General features: G+C 37.1%; 1 protein-coding gene and 2 pseudogenes across 2 annotated transcripts in view; 2 read left to right on the forward strand and 1 right to left on the reverse strand.

Annotated features, from left to right (window-relative positions):
- Nucleotides 1–1,902: 1,902 nt before the first annotated feature.
- Nucleotides 1,903–16,905, forward strand: part of SMU1 (SMU1, DNA replication regulator and spliceosomal factor) — a 22,905-nt gene continuing 7,902 nt past the window's right edge. Inside the window, exons 1-6 of one of the 2 annotated variants that reach the window (XM_006916066.3) lie at nt 1,903–2,054; nt 4,809–5,019; nt 6,277–6,429; nt 7,462–7,572; nt 14,348–14,476; nt 16,167–16,286. In XM_006916066.3, the coding sequence (XP_006916128.1) occupies nt 2,029–2,054; nt 4,809–5,019; nt 6,277–6,429; nt 7,462–7,572; nt 14,348–14,476; nt 16,167–16,286 (750 nt within the window). In that variant the 5' untranslated portion in view covers nt 1,903–2,028. The remainder of the gene's footprint in view (nt 2,055–4,808; nt 5,020–6,276; nt 6,430–7,461; nt 7,573–14,347; nt 14,477–16,166; nt 16,287–16,905) is intronic. The other variant, XM_025049721.1, reaches the window with a different exon arrangement.
- LOC112483119 lies at nt 11,897–12,012 on the forward strand (annotated as a pseudogene).
- LOC112483171 lies at nt 15,017–15,135 on the reverse strand (annotated as a pseudogene).

Raw genomic sequence — 16,905 nt, forward strand, 5'->3', positions numbered from 1 at the left:
TGTCTGCCTGTTTGAGTTTTTTTATACATACACAATGGAGAGATGTGAGAGACCTCATTTACCTAGTGATAAAAACAAAATTCCTATGTCATCCCAATACTTTTAATGAATAAAAAAAATTCCTAGACAAATTGATCTTTAGCAATTGCTAAAGTTTATCAACTTACTAATAGGGATCAGCGAGATAAAAAAAAGCTTATGCTTTGGGTATGGAAAGGATATGTAAGTTGATGGGTTATGTAGTTGGGATACAGAAGACATAAGCAGCTAGTTTAGGGAGAGAAACTGCCCTAACTAGGTGAGGAGTTCAGTTTTATTACATATGTTAACAAAAATGTCATTCAAGTCCATTATTACAGAGGCAACATGGATGAGGAATTTGTGATGCCATGGACATTGACAAATCAGAGATCAAAAATCCAATATGTCTTCAAACACAGTTAGGAAGGTGTGCATTGAAGTAGAAAAAATTTGTTCAAATTTGCTGTTATGTGTTTTTTATATTAAAATAAAAATGTATTTTTTAAAAATCCAATATGTCTAAGAAGCAAAGGATGAGGATACATTTGTGGCTGCTAACTATAATAATAAAGTTTCATTTCTCAAGAATGGTGTCTGGTGAGCTGATTGTTGTGGATACCTAAACCACAGCCATGACAGCAAATAACAAGTTCTGACTTGAAACAGGCCGCTTGGCATGTTTTTCTCAAGCAGTAAGCAATGAAGATAAAATAAGTTTATACTCTGCTTCCCCGCTCCGCCCCCCCCACCATGCAAATGAAAGCAAAGGTGTGGTAGACACTAGAATAAAACCTGGTGTTAAGTAATTATAGAGAAGACCTATTTGTATAAGTGAAATAGAGAAGTAATCTTATTAATTGAAGTAAGAATAACATGACAAGTGCTAAATAGAGAAAATGAAGGCATATGCTATTGTTAAAAATTAGCTGGCTCTTCATTTTAAGGAAGATGTTATAATAATTTTCTATGTTGTGTCATGGGATGAGATAGTGAAAGAATACCTCAGAAATCATACACACATCTAGTTGTCTCACATATGTTGGAGCAAACATTTAGACTGTCAGAACTTTGAGACCCTGGAGACAATGTCCTTTTAAGAGTTGAGAAATAGAGAAAGATTTGGGAAAAACAAACAAACAAAAAATCCGTATTTAAAAAGTTATAGGGAAGTTTTGTTGACTTTTGTAGTCAGTATGAGATAAGACTGAAAGGCAACAATAAATATCCTAATAAATCATTTCAATAGGTAATTTTCACAACACAGATTTCTCATTGTGCTGCAAATATTTTTAAAATTTATATAAAATGGCAATATTTTAAAAACTAAACTTTATGACATTAACCGATATCCCTACTTTTCATTTGTCTCTACTAATGATGTATGGTTTAAAGCCTACTAAAAGGAGTCTCAAATCTCCCTATACAAATTTCAAATCTCCCTGCAGATTTTTTTCCCCCAGGAATCATACCACTGAAATGAAACCCTTTTCAACTAAACACTTGGTTGGAATACTGTATTTGAGCTCTTCCCACAAGTGGGTACGAAAATCCTAACTGGGTTCCAAACTCTTCATTATTAGACTGATTAAACTGTGTGTTGGATTCTAAGTCATTTATTCATTCATCCTCAGTTAACTCTACCTACAAATGTTGACTACTATTCCATTGGTTTCGAATGTATTAACCTCCCAGTCAGGTATTGTAAATTCAGTCCCATTTTTAAATTTAATCAGCTAATTGCATGACACGAAAGCAAAATTTCCAAACCAGCGCTCCTTGAACAGCTTTTCCCTCGAGGCTCCGCCCCTCACTTGCTCCGCCCCCACGTGCTCCACCCCTCACTTGCTCCACCCCTCACTCCACGCCCCTCTTCCGTACACACCACCTCCACGGCGGGCGTCGGACGACGAGCGGAAGTGATGTCAGGCGGCCGCCGGATGTGTCGTTGCTGTGTGGCGCGACTAGGCCTGAGAGTGGATTGAGGCCTGCTCCCGGGAATATAACGCTATGTCGATCGAAATCGAGTCCTCGGAGTGAGTCCTGCGGTGGCGGATGTTCGCGAAGTGGCGGAGGCCGGGATGTGAAGGGTGTGGGGTGGAAGGTGCTCAGGGACAGGCGTGCGAGGGGCAAGGGAGTGGAGAGGCATTTCTTTGCCCACAAAGAAGCTTCTTGGGTCTGGCTACCTCGGAGGCGGGCCCATAGGAAAGTAGCGGCTGAGAAGCCCAAAGCCCCATGGAGGCGGTGCGGGGTCGGGGGAAGGATAGACCTTGAAGACCCGAGTTCTAGCCATCGCCGACTCCTGGCGCGCTCGGTGACTGATCAAATTACCCATCCACTCTGAACTCCAGTCTAACCATCTGTACAAGGGAGCTTGGACTCTTAAGCCTTCCTGCTCTTCTCGCCCCCGTGAAACAAGTGTGGTTCGTTATATGGCCTCTTCGCTTTTTTTTGCCCAGCACTTAACCCAGTATTGTCACTGTTTCTCTCTCCACCCTTCTAGCCTATGTAGGCGCCTAGGGGCTCCTTTTTCTTATAGTCCCAGTGCCTAGCACACCATAGAGGCTCCATTACTGCTTTTGGAATGAAAGAACAACTAGCTATTTTTATCAGGCTCTATCTGGCCCTGAATTTTGTTAGTCTGTGAGCTTTATGTAGTTACAGAGGAGAGACATTCTGGAGATCAGGCCAGAACAATGATAGATTTAGTACCCTAAAGGAGGGACTAATTAGTGACTAAGGTCTTTAGTGAACTTTCCCAGACTTCACCTTGCCAGCACTTAATAATCAAATCGGCAAACGCAACACTGTGTCCAGAGTGTAAGGTAGAGGACTTGTCCTGAAGACTTGTCATATGAGGAGAGAAAGTTTATTCATTCAGCAGATATTGAAGTCTACTATGTTCTGTTCTAGACCCTGGGGATACAGTAGTGAACAAAACAGACAAAAATCCTTGCCCTTATAGAATGTGCAGTGTGTTTGGGGAAGGCAAACAACAGACAAAAACAATAAGTGAAATATGAGGCTTAACAGATGATGATAAGTGTTGTGGAGAAAAGGCAAAGAAGAGTGATAGAGTGCTGGAGTTAAGGCAGCTAAGTCAGGGCAGGAGTTGGAAAGGATTCCATGCTTTGGGGCCTGAATAATAGTGGACACTCACCATTCTCCTAGCCTTGAGCTGCTGCACGTTTTTATTATCAATAATAGCTACTATTTATTAATTAGTAAATTACTATTTACTATTTTTTATGCTAGTCACGTTATAAGCAGTATAGTCACCCTTTTCACCAAGCCTACAGGCATAGAAATAACTAACTTGCGTAAGGCCACAGTGTAAGTGACAGAACTGATTCAAATCCCAGCCTATCTCCAAAGCTTTTAGTTCTTTATATATTACATTGTGATTGAAGGAAGTAAATTTGATTTTGGTTACGTCCTTATTTTGGGAGTGCAAGTGTGCTAAGGAGGATAGTAGGTACTAGAATAGCAGAGATCTAAATAGCAGGGGCCATGAGAGAAAAGACTACTGCATGTACCAGTAATCAGTTTCCTTCTGCAGGGGTTTATAAGAAGAGGGTATTGGCTTTCTTGTTAGGGATGTATGCTGAAGAAACACATGGCCAGTTTGAATCTTCATTTTCCCACTCATCTCTGTTACTTGGTGAAATCTTCATCTGTAAAATGCACTTAATAGTAATAAGTAATAGGGTTGTTTTGAGGAGTAAATGAATCAATATGTCTGAAATGCTTAGAACAGTAATTGGTATTTGGTAAACATAATAAACACAGGCTGTTTTATTATGATTATTATTATTTTTCCCCAGGAGAGGGAATTGACTAAATTCCTATTTGAAATCCCTTTCAACCAAGACAGTATGACCCTCTATACTAGTGCTGTCCAGTAGAAATACAGTGTGAGCCCCTGTGTAGTTTTGTAGAAGGAGAAGGAAAACTGTGTTACAGCATTGTTTACAGTGAACTTTTACAGTCTGTATGAAAGATTTCTTCACCAGACTCCTCATGAAGTCGAAGATCAAGAAGTTTTAACTGTAAATAACTATATATTTAACAATAGTTTATAAGTTTTCTGGCGCATGTTGAAATGGTGTTTATTTTCTTCATATTTGACAATGATCTGGCTCCTCTTTTCTATGGAAAACTAAATTTACAATGTTTTTGTTTCACTTGTCCTGAAAATTTGGTAATAAAGTCACTGGGTAGGTGTTATTTTGCAAATGAGAACATATAGCTTTCTTTTACTTATATATAGTATAGCACTACTTCAACAAATCCCTATTAAGAAAATCTCAATTCACATTTTTTTGATTGTCATTTTAAAAATGGACCAAATCATTCTACAACCATTTAGAGTATTTGTATCAGTGACTAGACTAGATTAAAATATTTCACTAAAGTTTGCAATAGTATAGAAACAGTGTAGAAACTTGGTACAATAAAAAGATCTCTGGCCTTGGAAGTAAGAGAATCACCTTGGTACTAAATCCCTTTCTGGCAGACTGTGAGATATTGGGCAAATTATTTCCCTTCTCTGAACCCCAGTTCTATTTCCGAGATGGAGGTATGATGGATGAACCTCCGGGTCCCTTGCAACTTAGATTCTGTTTTTTGTTTTTTGTTTTTTTTTTGAAGTTTTACTTACATAATAAAGAAATAGAAAATAGGTAGTGAAAGGAAGATCGTTGAATCAGAGAAATAAGTTGGGGTAGGCTTTATTTTGTAGCCTCTTTGGTGGGTCATAGGCTCTGAGTTGGATGACTTTCTTTTTTCAGTGTGATCCGTCTCATCATGCAGTACCTGAAGGAGAACAGTTTACATCGGGCATTAGCCACCTTACAGGAGGAGACTACTGTGTCTCTGAATACTGTGGACAGCATTGAGAGTTTTGTGGCTGACATTAATAGTGGCCATTGGGATACTGTTTTACAGGCTATACAGTCTCTGAAACTGCCAGACAAAACCCTCATTGACCTCTATGAACAGGTAAGAATGCTGATCCCTGTGGTTTGATTTATTGTGGCACCCCTAACTGGGAAGCATAATTGAGCATTACTTCAAGCACTATAGTGCTGTAACCATGCTTAAAACTTTCAGTAAAGGCTTGAGTGCTGCTTGGTATTTTTTTCTCTCTTGGAAAAGCCAAGATTTTCCCAAATTGAAATTATTTCTTAAGTGATCCGTAAATCAGCTGTTCTGAAACCAGTATTCTGACACCACCTGCAATTCAGTTCTGACACTAACCACCCAAAGTTAGCACAGACCCCATAAGTTAAGTGCTCAATCCTCCACAAGATTGCCATTATTTCAGACACCAGCTGTACTTTGGGGTCTCAGGCCACTCATACTCCTTTTCAGCTAGCTGCAAATTTGTGGTGGGGAGTGTAAATGATTCACAGAACTCAGGAAAATACTACATTTATGATTGCAGTTTTATTCTCAAGGACATAGATTAGGACCAGCCAAATAAAGAGTCATACATGGTGAAGTCTGGAAGGATCCTGAATGCAGAGCTTCTAGTGCCCTCTCCTCCTGGAATCAGTGTCTCTCTCACTTGGCATTCATCAACCAGGAAGCTCCATTGGGGTTTTTATTGGGGTTTTATTCAATTTCCAGCTCTCCAGCACTCTGGAGGTTGGGCTGGCTTAAAGTTTCAACCCTCTAATCACATGGTTGATCTTTCTGGTAACCAGCCCCCATCCTGAACTGTCTTCGCACAAACTCAGGTGTGATGCAGGGGCTTATTAATAACAAAGATACTCGTATCACTGGCAAAATTTCAGGGTTTTTAGAAGCCCTGTGTCAGGAAACCAGGACAGAGATCATATAGATTATTTATTACAGAATAGAACAGAGTAGACTTTCTGGAAGTAAGAATGTAGAGTTGTGTGTAAAAATAGGGTAGTTGGTTTGTTTCTTTACAATCCACATGAGTTCACTACTTCCTCAAAGAAAATTTTGGTACTTGAAGAAAGAGTTTTCTGGAGCCCATGAAGATATTTTCATCTTTAGTTTTCTTCAGCATCTGTATTCCGAATAAGTAGCCTAAGAAGAGAGATTGGTAGATAAAAATGGAGGGTGAAAGTTGAAGGATTGAAGGTATTACTTACAGTTACTTCAGTTGCGAAGTAAAAGAAGAAATGGCATTTCCCAATATGGGAAATCACTTTGACAGGCCATTTCTGCATATTGAAAAATATTACTAAGAGAATGCATTGAAATAGCCATTTTCTTTCTTTCCAGGTTGTGCTGGAATTGATAGAGCTCCGTGAATTGGGGGCTGCCAGATCACTTCTGAGACAGACTGACCCTATGATCATGTTAAAACAAACGCAGCCAGAACGGTATATTCATCTGGAGAACCTCTTGGCCAGGTCTTATTTTGATCCTCGTGAGGTAAGACTGTGGTAATAAAAAGAAACTGTTGTTGTCTTTGAAAACATGCAATGATGTTATCTTTTTTAACCATTTTATTGGATACATTTTGTGATTTTGATTTAATTTTTGATAATGATAGTTTTCTATGTGTTGGTTGAAATTTGCAGTATGTTAAAGAGTATAATCTTGTTCAGTTTTGTGAGTATTGGAGGGTCTTCTTTTCCCCACATACCCCATTTTAGGGGAACATGTTCATTAAAGTAAACAGAAAATTTATTTTGATATCATTTCCTCATTAGCCCAAATACTTGTCTGGCCCTGAAGTGCTACCTGACTGCTGGTATATTCGCTGGGCATTTATTTGTGCCCTTTGCCCCTTACAGTTGCAGTTTCCTCCCAGTTCTTTTAGTTCTTAGAAGCTTATATTTTTACTTCTCGGCTAATTATGTGTATTGGTAGGGCATGGTGACTGATACTCTTTATTTTTTCAAAACCTTATTATATGTATACTTTCATTCTTTCTTACCCAGCTTTTTACTAATCTAAATGGGAGGAGGAAGAATTTAATAGACACTGGATAATGGAAAAATTAGGGTAAACTCATGAAAACCAAGATGATAAAGAAAAGGAATTTAGGTTACCAAGACAGGATTTAAGTTAGAGATAGTGAAGAATTTCTGGCATGGAGGGTCATTTGACTGAAAGAAATTACCAAAGAATATAAAAGAATCCTTAGCTCTGCAGATTTTTTAAAAATTGGAAAAACAGCCCTGACTTTGACATGATTTACTTGGACTGCTTTCAGAAGTAACTATGGATTGGATGACTTCAGTTTTCTCACAGCTCATACTGTTGAAATACAAGTGGGTAGAATTGGGAAGTAATTTTTTTAAACTAATTGATTTAATTAATCCTCTGTTTAATTGAGTAGCTTCATGTTTTCCTTTTTGAATGTTTCTGCTTGATGGTTGTTGTTGTTATTTTAAATAAGCACACATATATCTTGTAGCCATTTCTTGGAAATGATACTACTCCCATCTTCTTTTTTAGGCATACCCAGATGGAAGTAGCAAAGAAAAGAGAAGAGCAGCAATTGCCCAGGCCTTAGCTGGAGAAGTCAGTGTGGTGCCTCCATCTCGTCTCATGGCATTACTGGGACAGGTAATTAAAGTCTGTGAAATTGAAATTACCTTGTATATAGTCTATATGTATGAGCTAAAGAAATCAGATATCCTGAGTATTAAGGACTACCTGTAGAGCTGCTTGTACTAACAGCTTGCCATGCCACCCTCATCTTTCCTGGGAGAAGCAGTATAGATGAGTGGTTAAGAGCATAAGTCAGAATTAGGGTAACCGTAGAATTTATCATTTCATTTAGGATAACTTGAGGGCATTGTTGATCATTGTGCCAGGATACTGTCCCAGGCAAATTAGAACAAATGTTTACCCTAGTTAGAATCCAAGCTCTTACTGGCTCTGTGGTCTTGAGCATGTTACCTAATTTTTCTCATCCCATTTACTCTATTCATCATGGTGTTATAGTAAGGATTAAATGAGATTATGTGCTTAAAGCATTTCCTGTATTTCGTGACACCTTGTAAGCACTCAGTAAATGGTGGCTGCTGGTGGTAATTATTTTTTTATTAGTAGTAGTACTACTAGTGTTGCCATTATTATTATAAAGTTACCTAGAGTACTAAATGTTTTATAACAAAAAATAAATCACTTCTCTTGAGGCTGGGACAAAGCAGTCACCTGATGCATAGGGTTGGGAGAGGCCTTGGGAGCTAACTGTTCTTAATACAGATTTTATCATTGCCTCATTCCCTGTTTTGTCCTTGAGAAGTATGTAAATTCCTATATAAATTGCTAAACCTTTTTGGAATTTGTAAGATAGTTTGCCTTGCTTTTTGTGGCTTTCTCATCCCTGCCTTGTGTGACTAGGTTTCATTTCCCTCTGTTTTTGGTTGCCATTGTTTCATTCACTTTTCAGCTTTTGAAATTTATTAACATTTTTCTTCTGCTGTTATCTCTTCTGTTCTCTTTGTCTCTTTGGGTATGTACCTTTATTTATTGTCATGTTAGCGGAATTTCTAGAGGGAGTAGAAATAAACTCATGTGTTCTTCCACATTTAATTGGTTAGATATGAGGAGTGAGTAAGGCTCTGGCTCTGAGTTTCCCCTTTAGGTTTCTGGCTTGAGTGACTTGGTAAAGAATATAAGAAGAAGGACAGATTTCTTGGGATGGAGGTAGAAATTGAGGAAGGGTCAGGTGATCAGTTTTTAGATGTGCTGATTTTGAAGTTCTTATAGGACATACAAGTGGAGATGACCAGTATCAGTGCCATAATAATCAGTGCCAGTAGTCCCATAATACGTGGTTTCACTTTCTGCAGTTTCAGTTAGTTGGCAATCAGCCATGGTCTGAAAATGGTAAATGGAAAATTCTTAGTAGTGTGCTGAAATCACGCACTGTCCAGCTCCATTTCACCCAGGATGTGAATTATCCCTTGCTCCAGCATATCCACGCTATATGTGCTGCTGCCCAGTAGTCCCTTAGTAGCCGTCTTCGTTATTAGATTGACTGTCACAGTATTGCAATGCTTGTGTTCAAGTAATCCTCATATTAGCCTAACGCTACATCACAATGCCTATGTCATTCATTTCACTTCATCTCATCACATAGCTATTGTATCATCTCACATTATCACAAGAAGGGTGAGTACATTACAGTAAAATAGAGACCACGTTCACATAACTTTTATTATAGTATATTGTAATTGTTATATTTTATTGTTATTATTGTTAATATTGTGTCTGATTCGTAAATTAAACTTTATCATAGGTGTGTATGTATTGGAAAAAGCATAGTATATATAGGGTTCGGTACTATCCGAGATTTCAGGCATCCATGGAGGGGTCTTGGAACTTAGCCCCTGCAGATAAGCAGTGACTCCTTTACTGGAATTTGTGAATCTCGACCTCAACCATGAGGTTCTCACTAGAGCTATAGACTTGTAAATTTCAGTAGTGGTTGAAGCCATCAATGTAAATATGATTTCTCAAGGAAAGTATGTGGAATAAGAAAAGTAACAATTTGAGGAGAAAGCTACACAGAGCACTTAAAGTCAGCCAGGTGAACAGAGAAAGGAACAGCCAGAGAGATAAAAAGGGAAGCTGAGAGAATATCATTAGAAAAACCAAGTGAGGAGTTTCAGGAAGATGAGTGGTCATCAAGGTTGAGAGCAACAGAGAAAATGAGGAAGTTTAGGGTCAGAAAAGAGTCTGGTTTTGGCCATTTGGATATATCCGAGATCATTTCCAGTGAAAAGGTAAGCAGAAGATATGTCTCATTGACTTATAATGTAAATGGCTCATGAAGCTTGGTTGTTAAAGGAAGATGATGACAGTGAGGGGCAGGGGAGAGGGCAATAGCTAAAGAACAGGGCAAGAGAGTGGGTTTTTTTCTTTTAAAGATGGGAGTGATTTGAAACTACTATAGACTAAGGGTGAAGAGCCAGCAGAGAATACATATTGATTAGAGAGAGGCCCTGAGGAGATACAAATTTTCTTGTTATTGCAGTAAAACATGAAAAATAAGTAACATGAATTTGGGGAAGAAATAAACAAAATTAACAGTATTTGAAACATTACATATTTCAACTGTAATAATTGTATAATTAATTAAGTTTGGTAACATTGCCAGATGTAAAAAATATAAAAGTTGTTTGCATTCTTATATATCAGCAGTAGTTAGTTAGAAAATTCAATGAAAAAAGAGCTCTTGTTTTTAGCAACAACATAAATATAAAAATTCTAGCTTCTTAACTTTTGTGGGAAATAGATGATTTCCATTTTTAAAAAAGGCAAATACTCTTCAAAACTTAGAAGTAAAAGATTTGAGTAAATGGTGAAACAATTCTTTTCCTAGATAAGACTGACTGTTAATGTCAGTTCTTCTTAGATTTAAGGCAATTATAATAAAGATCACAATAGAATTAGAACTGTTTCACAAAAGAATTCTAGTGTTCATTTGGAAAAATAAACTTGAAAATATATTCATCAAAGAAATTTTGAAGGAAAAATGTTGAAAGCATAATTGTCCTAGAAATATTGAAATATTGAAGCATAGTTTGAATCATTTTGGTGCTTGGCACAAAAATATCTGTTTCAGCCAGTGCAACAACAGTGCAAGAAATTGATCCTATTATTTATAAGCGTTTAATGGATGATCGTGGGAAGGTCACAAAACCTAAGAACAGAGAGGAATGATTCAGTTTTTGGTGTTAGGGCACTTACTTTAAAATGGGGGCAAATGATCAGTTCAGAGCCTTCTCCCATATTTCATTAGCATAATTTCAGATAGATTGAAAGTTACATATTTTAAGAAAATGGAAAAACTAGAAGGTAATATAATGCATCAGACTTCCTGATTAGGGAAGGACTTCCTTTGATTAAGGAGTAAACACCAAGGTAAAGGTCAACAAATTTAATCACTTAAGAGTTTAACTTAATGTAAAAAGAAAGCTATAAAGCTATAATTAAAAATAGGCAAATTGTACAGATCACTTAGTAGCTCATACTAAGTGGCCCTGGGCAGGGCACAGGCAGTGGCTGACCTTGGTCTGCACCGGAGTCCATCCCAAGAGGCCCCAGAACCAGCACATCTGGTGGCCAGCTTCAGACTATACCAGAGCACCACCCAACCACCTGTAGAAACAACACACCCAAAGAGCGCACTCAGCAGGCACCAGAATCCCACTAAAGTGAATCTTGCTCTATAGGGTCAGCCTCTGCATAACAGCTCCTCCACTATAGTTATGGCCAGTCCTAACAATCAGTCAGCCTTAGGGTCATCCTCCCATTGATATGCCAACAGAAGTCAATGTGCAATTACAACAGGAGGGTACACACAACCCACATAAGGGACACACCTGAGCCAGGTGCCCCAGGGAGACTGTGCCACTCGCCCCCACAGAATACCTACTATGTAAAGCCACTCTGCTAAGACTGGTAGACATAGCAACTGTACCAAATACACAGAAACAAATACAAGGAGGCAGCCAAAATGAGGAGACAAAAAAACGAGTCCCAAATGAAAGAACAGAGCACTGCTCCTGAAAAAGAACTAAACAAAATGGTGACAAGCAACCTACCAGATGCAGAGTTCAAAACACTGGTTATAAGGATGCTCAATGATCTCAGTGAGAACTTCAACAAAGAGATAGGAAACATAAAAATGAACCAATTTGGAATGAAGAATACTGTAACTTAAATAAAGACTACATTAGAGAGAATCAGCAGTAGATTAGCTGAAGCAGAGGATTGAATCAGCAATTTGAACAATTAGGTAGCAGAAAACACCCAATCAGAACAGCAAAAAGAAAACAGAATCCAGGACATGGTTCCATAGTGTAGCAGTTAGCATGTCTGCTTTACAAGCAGAAAGTCCTGGGTTTGTGCCCCAGTGGAGCCACGGTCCATGGTCTGCGGCCATGCCACCCTGAACAAGCCCGATGTCTGATCTCGGAAGCTAAGCAGGATCGAGCCTGGTTAGTACTTGGATGGGAGACCACCTAGGAAGACCAGGTGTTGTAGGCATAAATAATAAAAAAAAGAAAAAGAATCCAAAAAAATGAAGATAGATTAAAGGGCCTCTGGGACAATATCAAGCATGCCAACATTTGTATTATAAGAGTACCAGAAGGAAAAGAGAGCAAGGAATTGAAAATCTATTTGAAGAAATAATGATGGGAAACTTCTGGAACCTGGTGAAGGAAATAGACGTATAAGCCCAGGAAGGTTCATCTCAAGCAAGAAGAACCCAAAGAGGCTCATACCAAGACACATCTTAATTAAAATGTCAGAGATTAAGGACAAAGAATCTTAAATGCAGCAGCAGAAAAGCAGATAGTTACATATAAAGGCGCTCCTAGAAGACTGTCAGATGTTATTTCTCAACAGAAATTTTACAGGCCAGAAGAGATTGGCATGAAATAGTCAAAGTGATGAAAAGCAAGAACCTACAATCCGGGTTACTCTACCCAGCAAAGCTATCATTTAAAATTGAAGGACAGATAAAGAGCTTCCCAGACAAAATGCTAAAGAAGGTCATTACCATTAAACTAGTATTATAAGAAATATTAAAGGGATGTCTTGAAGAAGAAGATAATATAAATAATAAAATGGCAGTAACTACATGTCTATCAACAATTATTTTAAATGTAAATGGATTAAATGCTCCAATCAGAAAACATTGGGTGGCTGAGTGGATAAGAAAACAAGACCCATGCATATGTTGTCTACAAGAGACCCACTTCAGGTCAAAAGATGTACACAAACTAAAAGTAAAGAGATGGAAAAAGATTTTTCATGAAAATGAAATTGAAAAAAAAGCTAGAGTAGCAATACTTTATACCAGACAAAATAGACTTTAAAACACAGGCTACATGAAGAGACGCTGAAGGATCCACTAATTCCACTTCTGGGTAGTTATCTGAAGAAACCCAAAAGACTAATTCTAAAAGACATATGCATCCACATGTTCATTGAAACATTTTTTACAATAGCCAAGATGTGGAAACAGTCTTAACTGTCCATCAATAAATGAATGGATAAAGAAGTGGTACATGTATACAATGGAACATTGCTCGGCCATAAAAAAGAATGAAATCATGCCATTTGAAATAACATGGATGGACCTAGAAGGTGTTATGCTAAGTGAAAAATAAAAAAATTATTTGTAAAGGAGATTGGAAAAAATTCTTTTTGGCAAATACTTTGGTTACATTAAAAACTCAAATTGTTAAGAAAAATAGACTGCAATAAATCTGTGAGCAAAGAACATGAATAAATGGTAAGCAGCAGAAGAAATATATCTAGTTAATAAACTTGAAGAAAAGTTCAAACTTATTAATCAGAGAATTTACTAAAATAGGGTATAACTTCCCACTCATTAAATTAGCAAAGTTTTAAAATGATATCCAAGATTGTTGAGTTTTCTTGATACAACAAAGGGAAAAAGGAATGAGCATTAATCATGTACCTGTTATGTAGACTTTACATATGTTATTTTGTTGTATCCTTTCAGCAGTTCTAGAAATTAGGCTTTTTTTTTTAAGTTCATGAAATTGGGAGTCAAAATTACATTTAACAAATATGATCTAGCCTAGGGCTATCTGTCTCCAAAGTTAATGATTTTTCCACTCCCTATAATGCAGTTATGAGTGCTGTTGAAGTTGCAACTTTCTGGGAAAAGTTTGGCAGTTTATATCAAGAACTTTAACCATTTTGTGTTCTTTTTTGGATTCAATAATTCCTATTCTAGGAATCTGTTTTAAGGTGGGAATATCCCCCAAATACGAAAAGCTTTATGTCCGAAGACGTTCATTGCAGCATTATTTAGATGAGTGAAAAATTGGAAGTGGTGTAAATGTCCATTAATATATTGCTTAAATTGTTAAACATCTACTAGATAGGATATATTTTACAGCCATTGAAATGATAGTTATGGTATAGCATGATCTGATAGGTGAAAACAGGAGAATATAAAATCATATACATAATTATAGCTACATTAGTTAAACACATGTAAGGGGGAAATACTAGAAGGTAATTTATAAAATGCTAACAGTGGCTGTGTTTGGATGTTGAAACTGGGAGATTTCTGTTTTCCAAATTTTGTTTATAGTAAAAGAGTCACACCTATAAGAAAATAGGTGTGGAAAGATGGACCCTTAAACCCTGATATCAGCCTTTGTTCCTAGAACATATAGAGTAGCACAGATTATGTTGTGTTTAGATGGCCAAGAATGATTGGATCTGGATGGCCTATAGTTTCTTGTGAACCTCATCCTTTCAGACTTGGCTTTGTCTGAGCAGTCAGGGTCAGATCTTAAAAGCACCCAAGTGGATTACTGTCCATTGCTTTTTTTAGGCACTGAAGTGGCAGCAACACCAGGGGTTGCTTCCTCCTGGCATGACCATAGATTTGTTCCGAGGCAAAGCAGCTGTCAAAGATGTGGAAGAAGAAAAGTTTCCTACACAGCTGAGCAGACATATTAAGGTAGGATCCTTAGATACTCAGCCAGTTGCTAATCGTTGAGAAGTCAACATGTGCTTGCCTAACCAGGCTCTGTGTCAAGAGCTTGGGTTAGGGAGCAGAACTCATTCTCCAGCTCTGACAACATTCAGGGTTGCTGTTGGTGACTGCTAGGGTCCTGTGGCCTGGCAGTGGCACACATCAGATGTATAACCAAGTGGTCATACATTTGACATCTGGCCCAGCATCTGCCCTTGCACTCCCTCCCAAGAAGCCTGCATTTGGGATAAGTTAGCTCTTTGGTTAAGCCTGGGACTATGAACTTTTAATATATTTGTCTTATTCAGTATTTATGTTTTTGTCTGCTGCATGTCAGGCAAAGTACCAGGCACGTATTGTAAGGTGGGTTTGTGTGGTGTTTGAGGAAAAAAATTTTATCTTATGGCTATTTTTTTAAAAAAATTAATTAATTTATTTATTTGTTTTTAGGCAAGGTAACCTTTGGTTGACCTCATAGATTGCAAGGACCTTGTCAGCTTACAATTCCTTATTTTTTATTTTTTACGCTTACAGCACCTGGTCTTCCTAGGTGGTCTCCCATCCAGATACTAACCAGGCCCGACCCTGCTTTGTTTCCGAGGTCATGTGAGATCAGGCTTGTTCAGAGTGGCATGGCCGTAGACTTTTTTTTATTTTTATTTTTTTAATCTGAGACTTCTAGGAAAAAACACAAATAACTGCTGCAGTTTACAGAATTAAAATCATATTTGCTACTTCGTTTCGTTTATATTATAGTTTCTGGATTTGTGCTCTCATTGAATTTATGGGTTTTAAAAGAATTCATATTCCTCAAATCTTTGACTTTGGCTTAGTGCTTTGAATTTGTCTTTTCAAGATATATGTTCTGACTTGCATGTAAAGATATTTTTGAGCAGTGCTTTTACCCTGGTTGAAGCCTTGAGACAAATAAAAATCTATAATTATGCTTTTGGGCTAAGATTTTTGTTACAAACACCCTCCCTTTTTGCATTTAAGATGAAATTCATAACAGAACTTTTCTCTGTTTTTATCTGTCTAATGTTCTGTAGTTTTCACTGTTACCAGGAGCGTGATTGGTGATAAATGGTTAGGATATATTTTCCAGGCAAACAGTCTCAGCTTTAATTAGTTTTCCTAAAGTTAGCCACACGTTATCACTTAATTTCCTAAAGTTAGCCACACATATCACTTAATCACTAAATGAAGGTCTTGAAAAGAAATAGTGATGGATAATTTGTTTACAAAACAGCATAGGAAAACATTTATTTTGAAAAAATGAGTTTTTTCCCCCAGGTACACAACAGGAACATACTATGTCATTAATTTGAGTTGAAAGTCATGCTAATAGTGGCTGATTCTGGTAAAAGAATTGTTTGGGTTAACAGGATTATTTGTTTTAAGTCTCATGCTAAAATAGTTTTTTTGCTTTTCTTTGGAAATATCAACTTTACATTAAAAAACTAGTTTCAGCTGAGAGCTGAGACATAAAACTGGTCAGAGAAAACAGATCCACAATCTTCCTGTGTCCAGGTACAGAAACATTCCTCCAATACACCAAAATAATAAGCTAGCTATGACTTTATGCTAGGACAGGTTTTCTCAAAAGGTTAAAATGGGAATTGTTTTAAGGCCACTAGATAAAAATGCACCTGTTTCATTGTTTCATTTGAAACAGTTTGGTCAGAAATCACATGTGGAGTGTGCTCGATTTTCTCCAGATGGTCAGTATCTGGTCACTGGGTCTGTTGATGGATTCATTGAAGTATGGAACTTTACAACTGGAAAAATCAGGAAGGTAAAGTCTTTAAAATATATTAACTTTTTTAGTGGGAGAATTGTCTATTACTGTTTTTAATTATCTGTTATTTTTATAATTTAAATTTATTTTTTGAATAGTTGATATGTACATCTGATAGAATATTTTGTAAAATAGAAATGTTGTTTAGTAAAGGATCTTGCTCCCACCCTGGTCCCTCAGCTAATCAGTTCCTTTCCTTGATGCAGCTCTGATTACCAGTTTCTTGTGTAACCTTCCTGGAATATTCTAGGTAGATGTAAGCAATTACTTTTTTCCAATCTAACCTGATTGTAGTACTAATTGTATTTCTGTTATTACGAGTAAAGTTGAATATCTTTTTATATGTGAAAGCGACCAATATTTCCTGTTCTTTGAAGTCTGTCATTATCCTTTTCCTGTTTTTCTTTTGGATTGTGTCTTACTGATTTGTAGGAGCTCTTTATAGTTTGAGGAAATCAACTTTTGTAATATTATTGAAGATATTTTTCAATTATGACTTTTGTCTTTTGACCTTGTTTATGATTTGCTTTTATAGACTTAAAATTTTTTTAGATTGTCATATTTATCCATCTTCCACAATTTCTTCTAGTCTTTTTATATTTTATTTTATGTTTAA

The sequence above is a fragment of the Pteropus alecto genome, unplaced genomic scaffold (assembly GCF_000325575.1).
Source record: "Pteropus alecto unplaced genomic scaffold, ASM32557v1 scaffold206, whole genome shotgun sequence".
Classification (NCBI taxonomy): domain Eukaryota; kingdom Metazoa; phylum Chordata; class Mammalia; order Chiroptera; family Pteropodidae; genus Pteropus; species Pteropus alecto.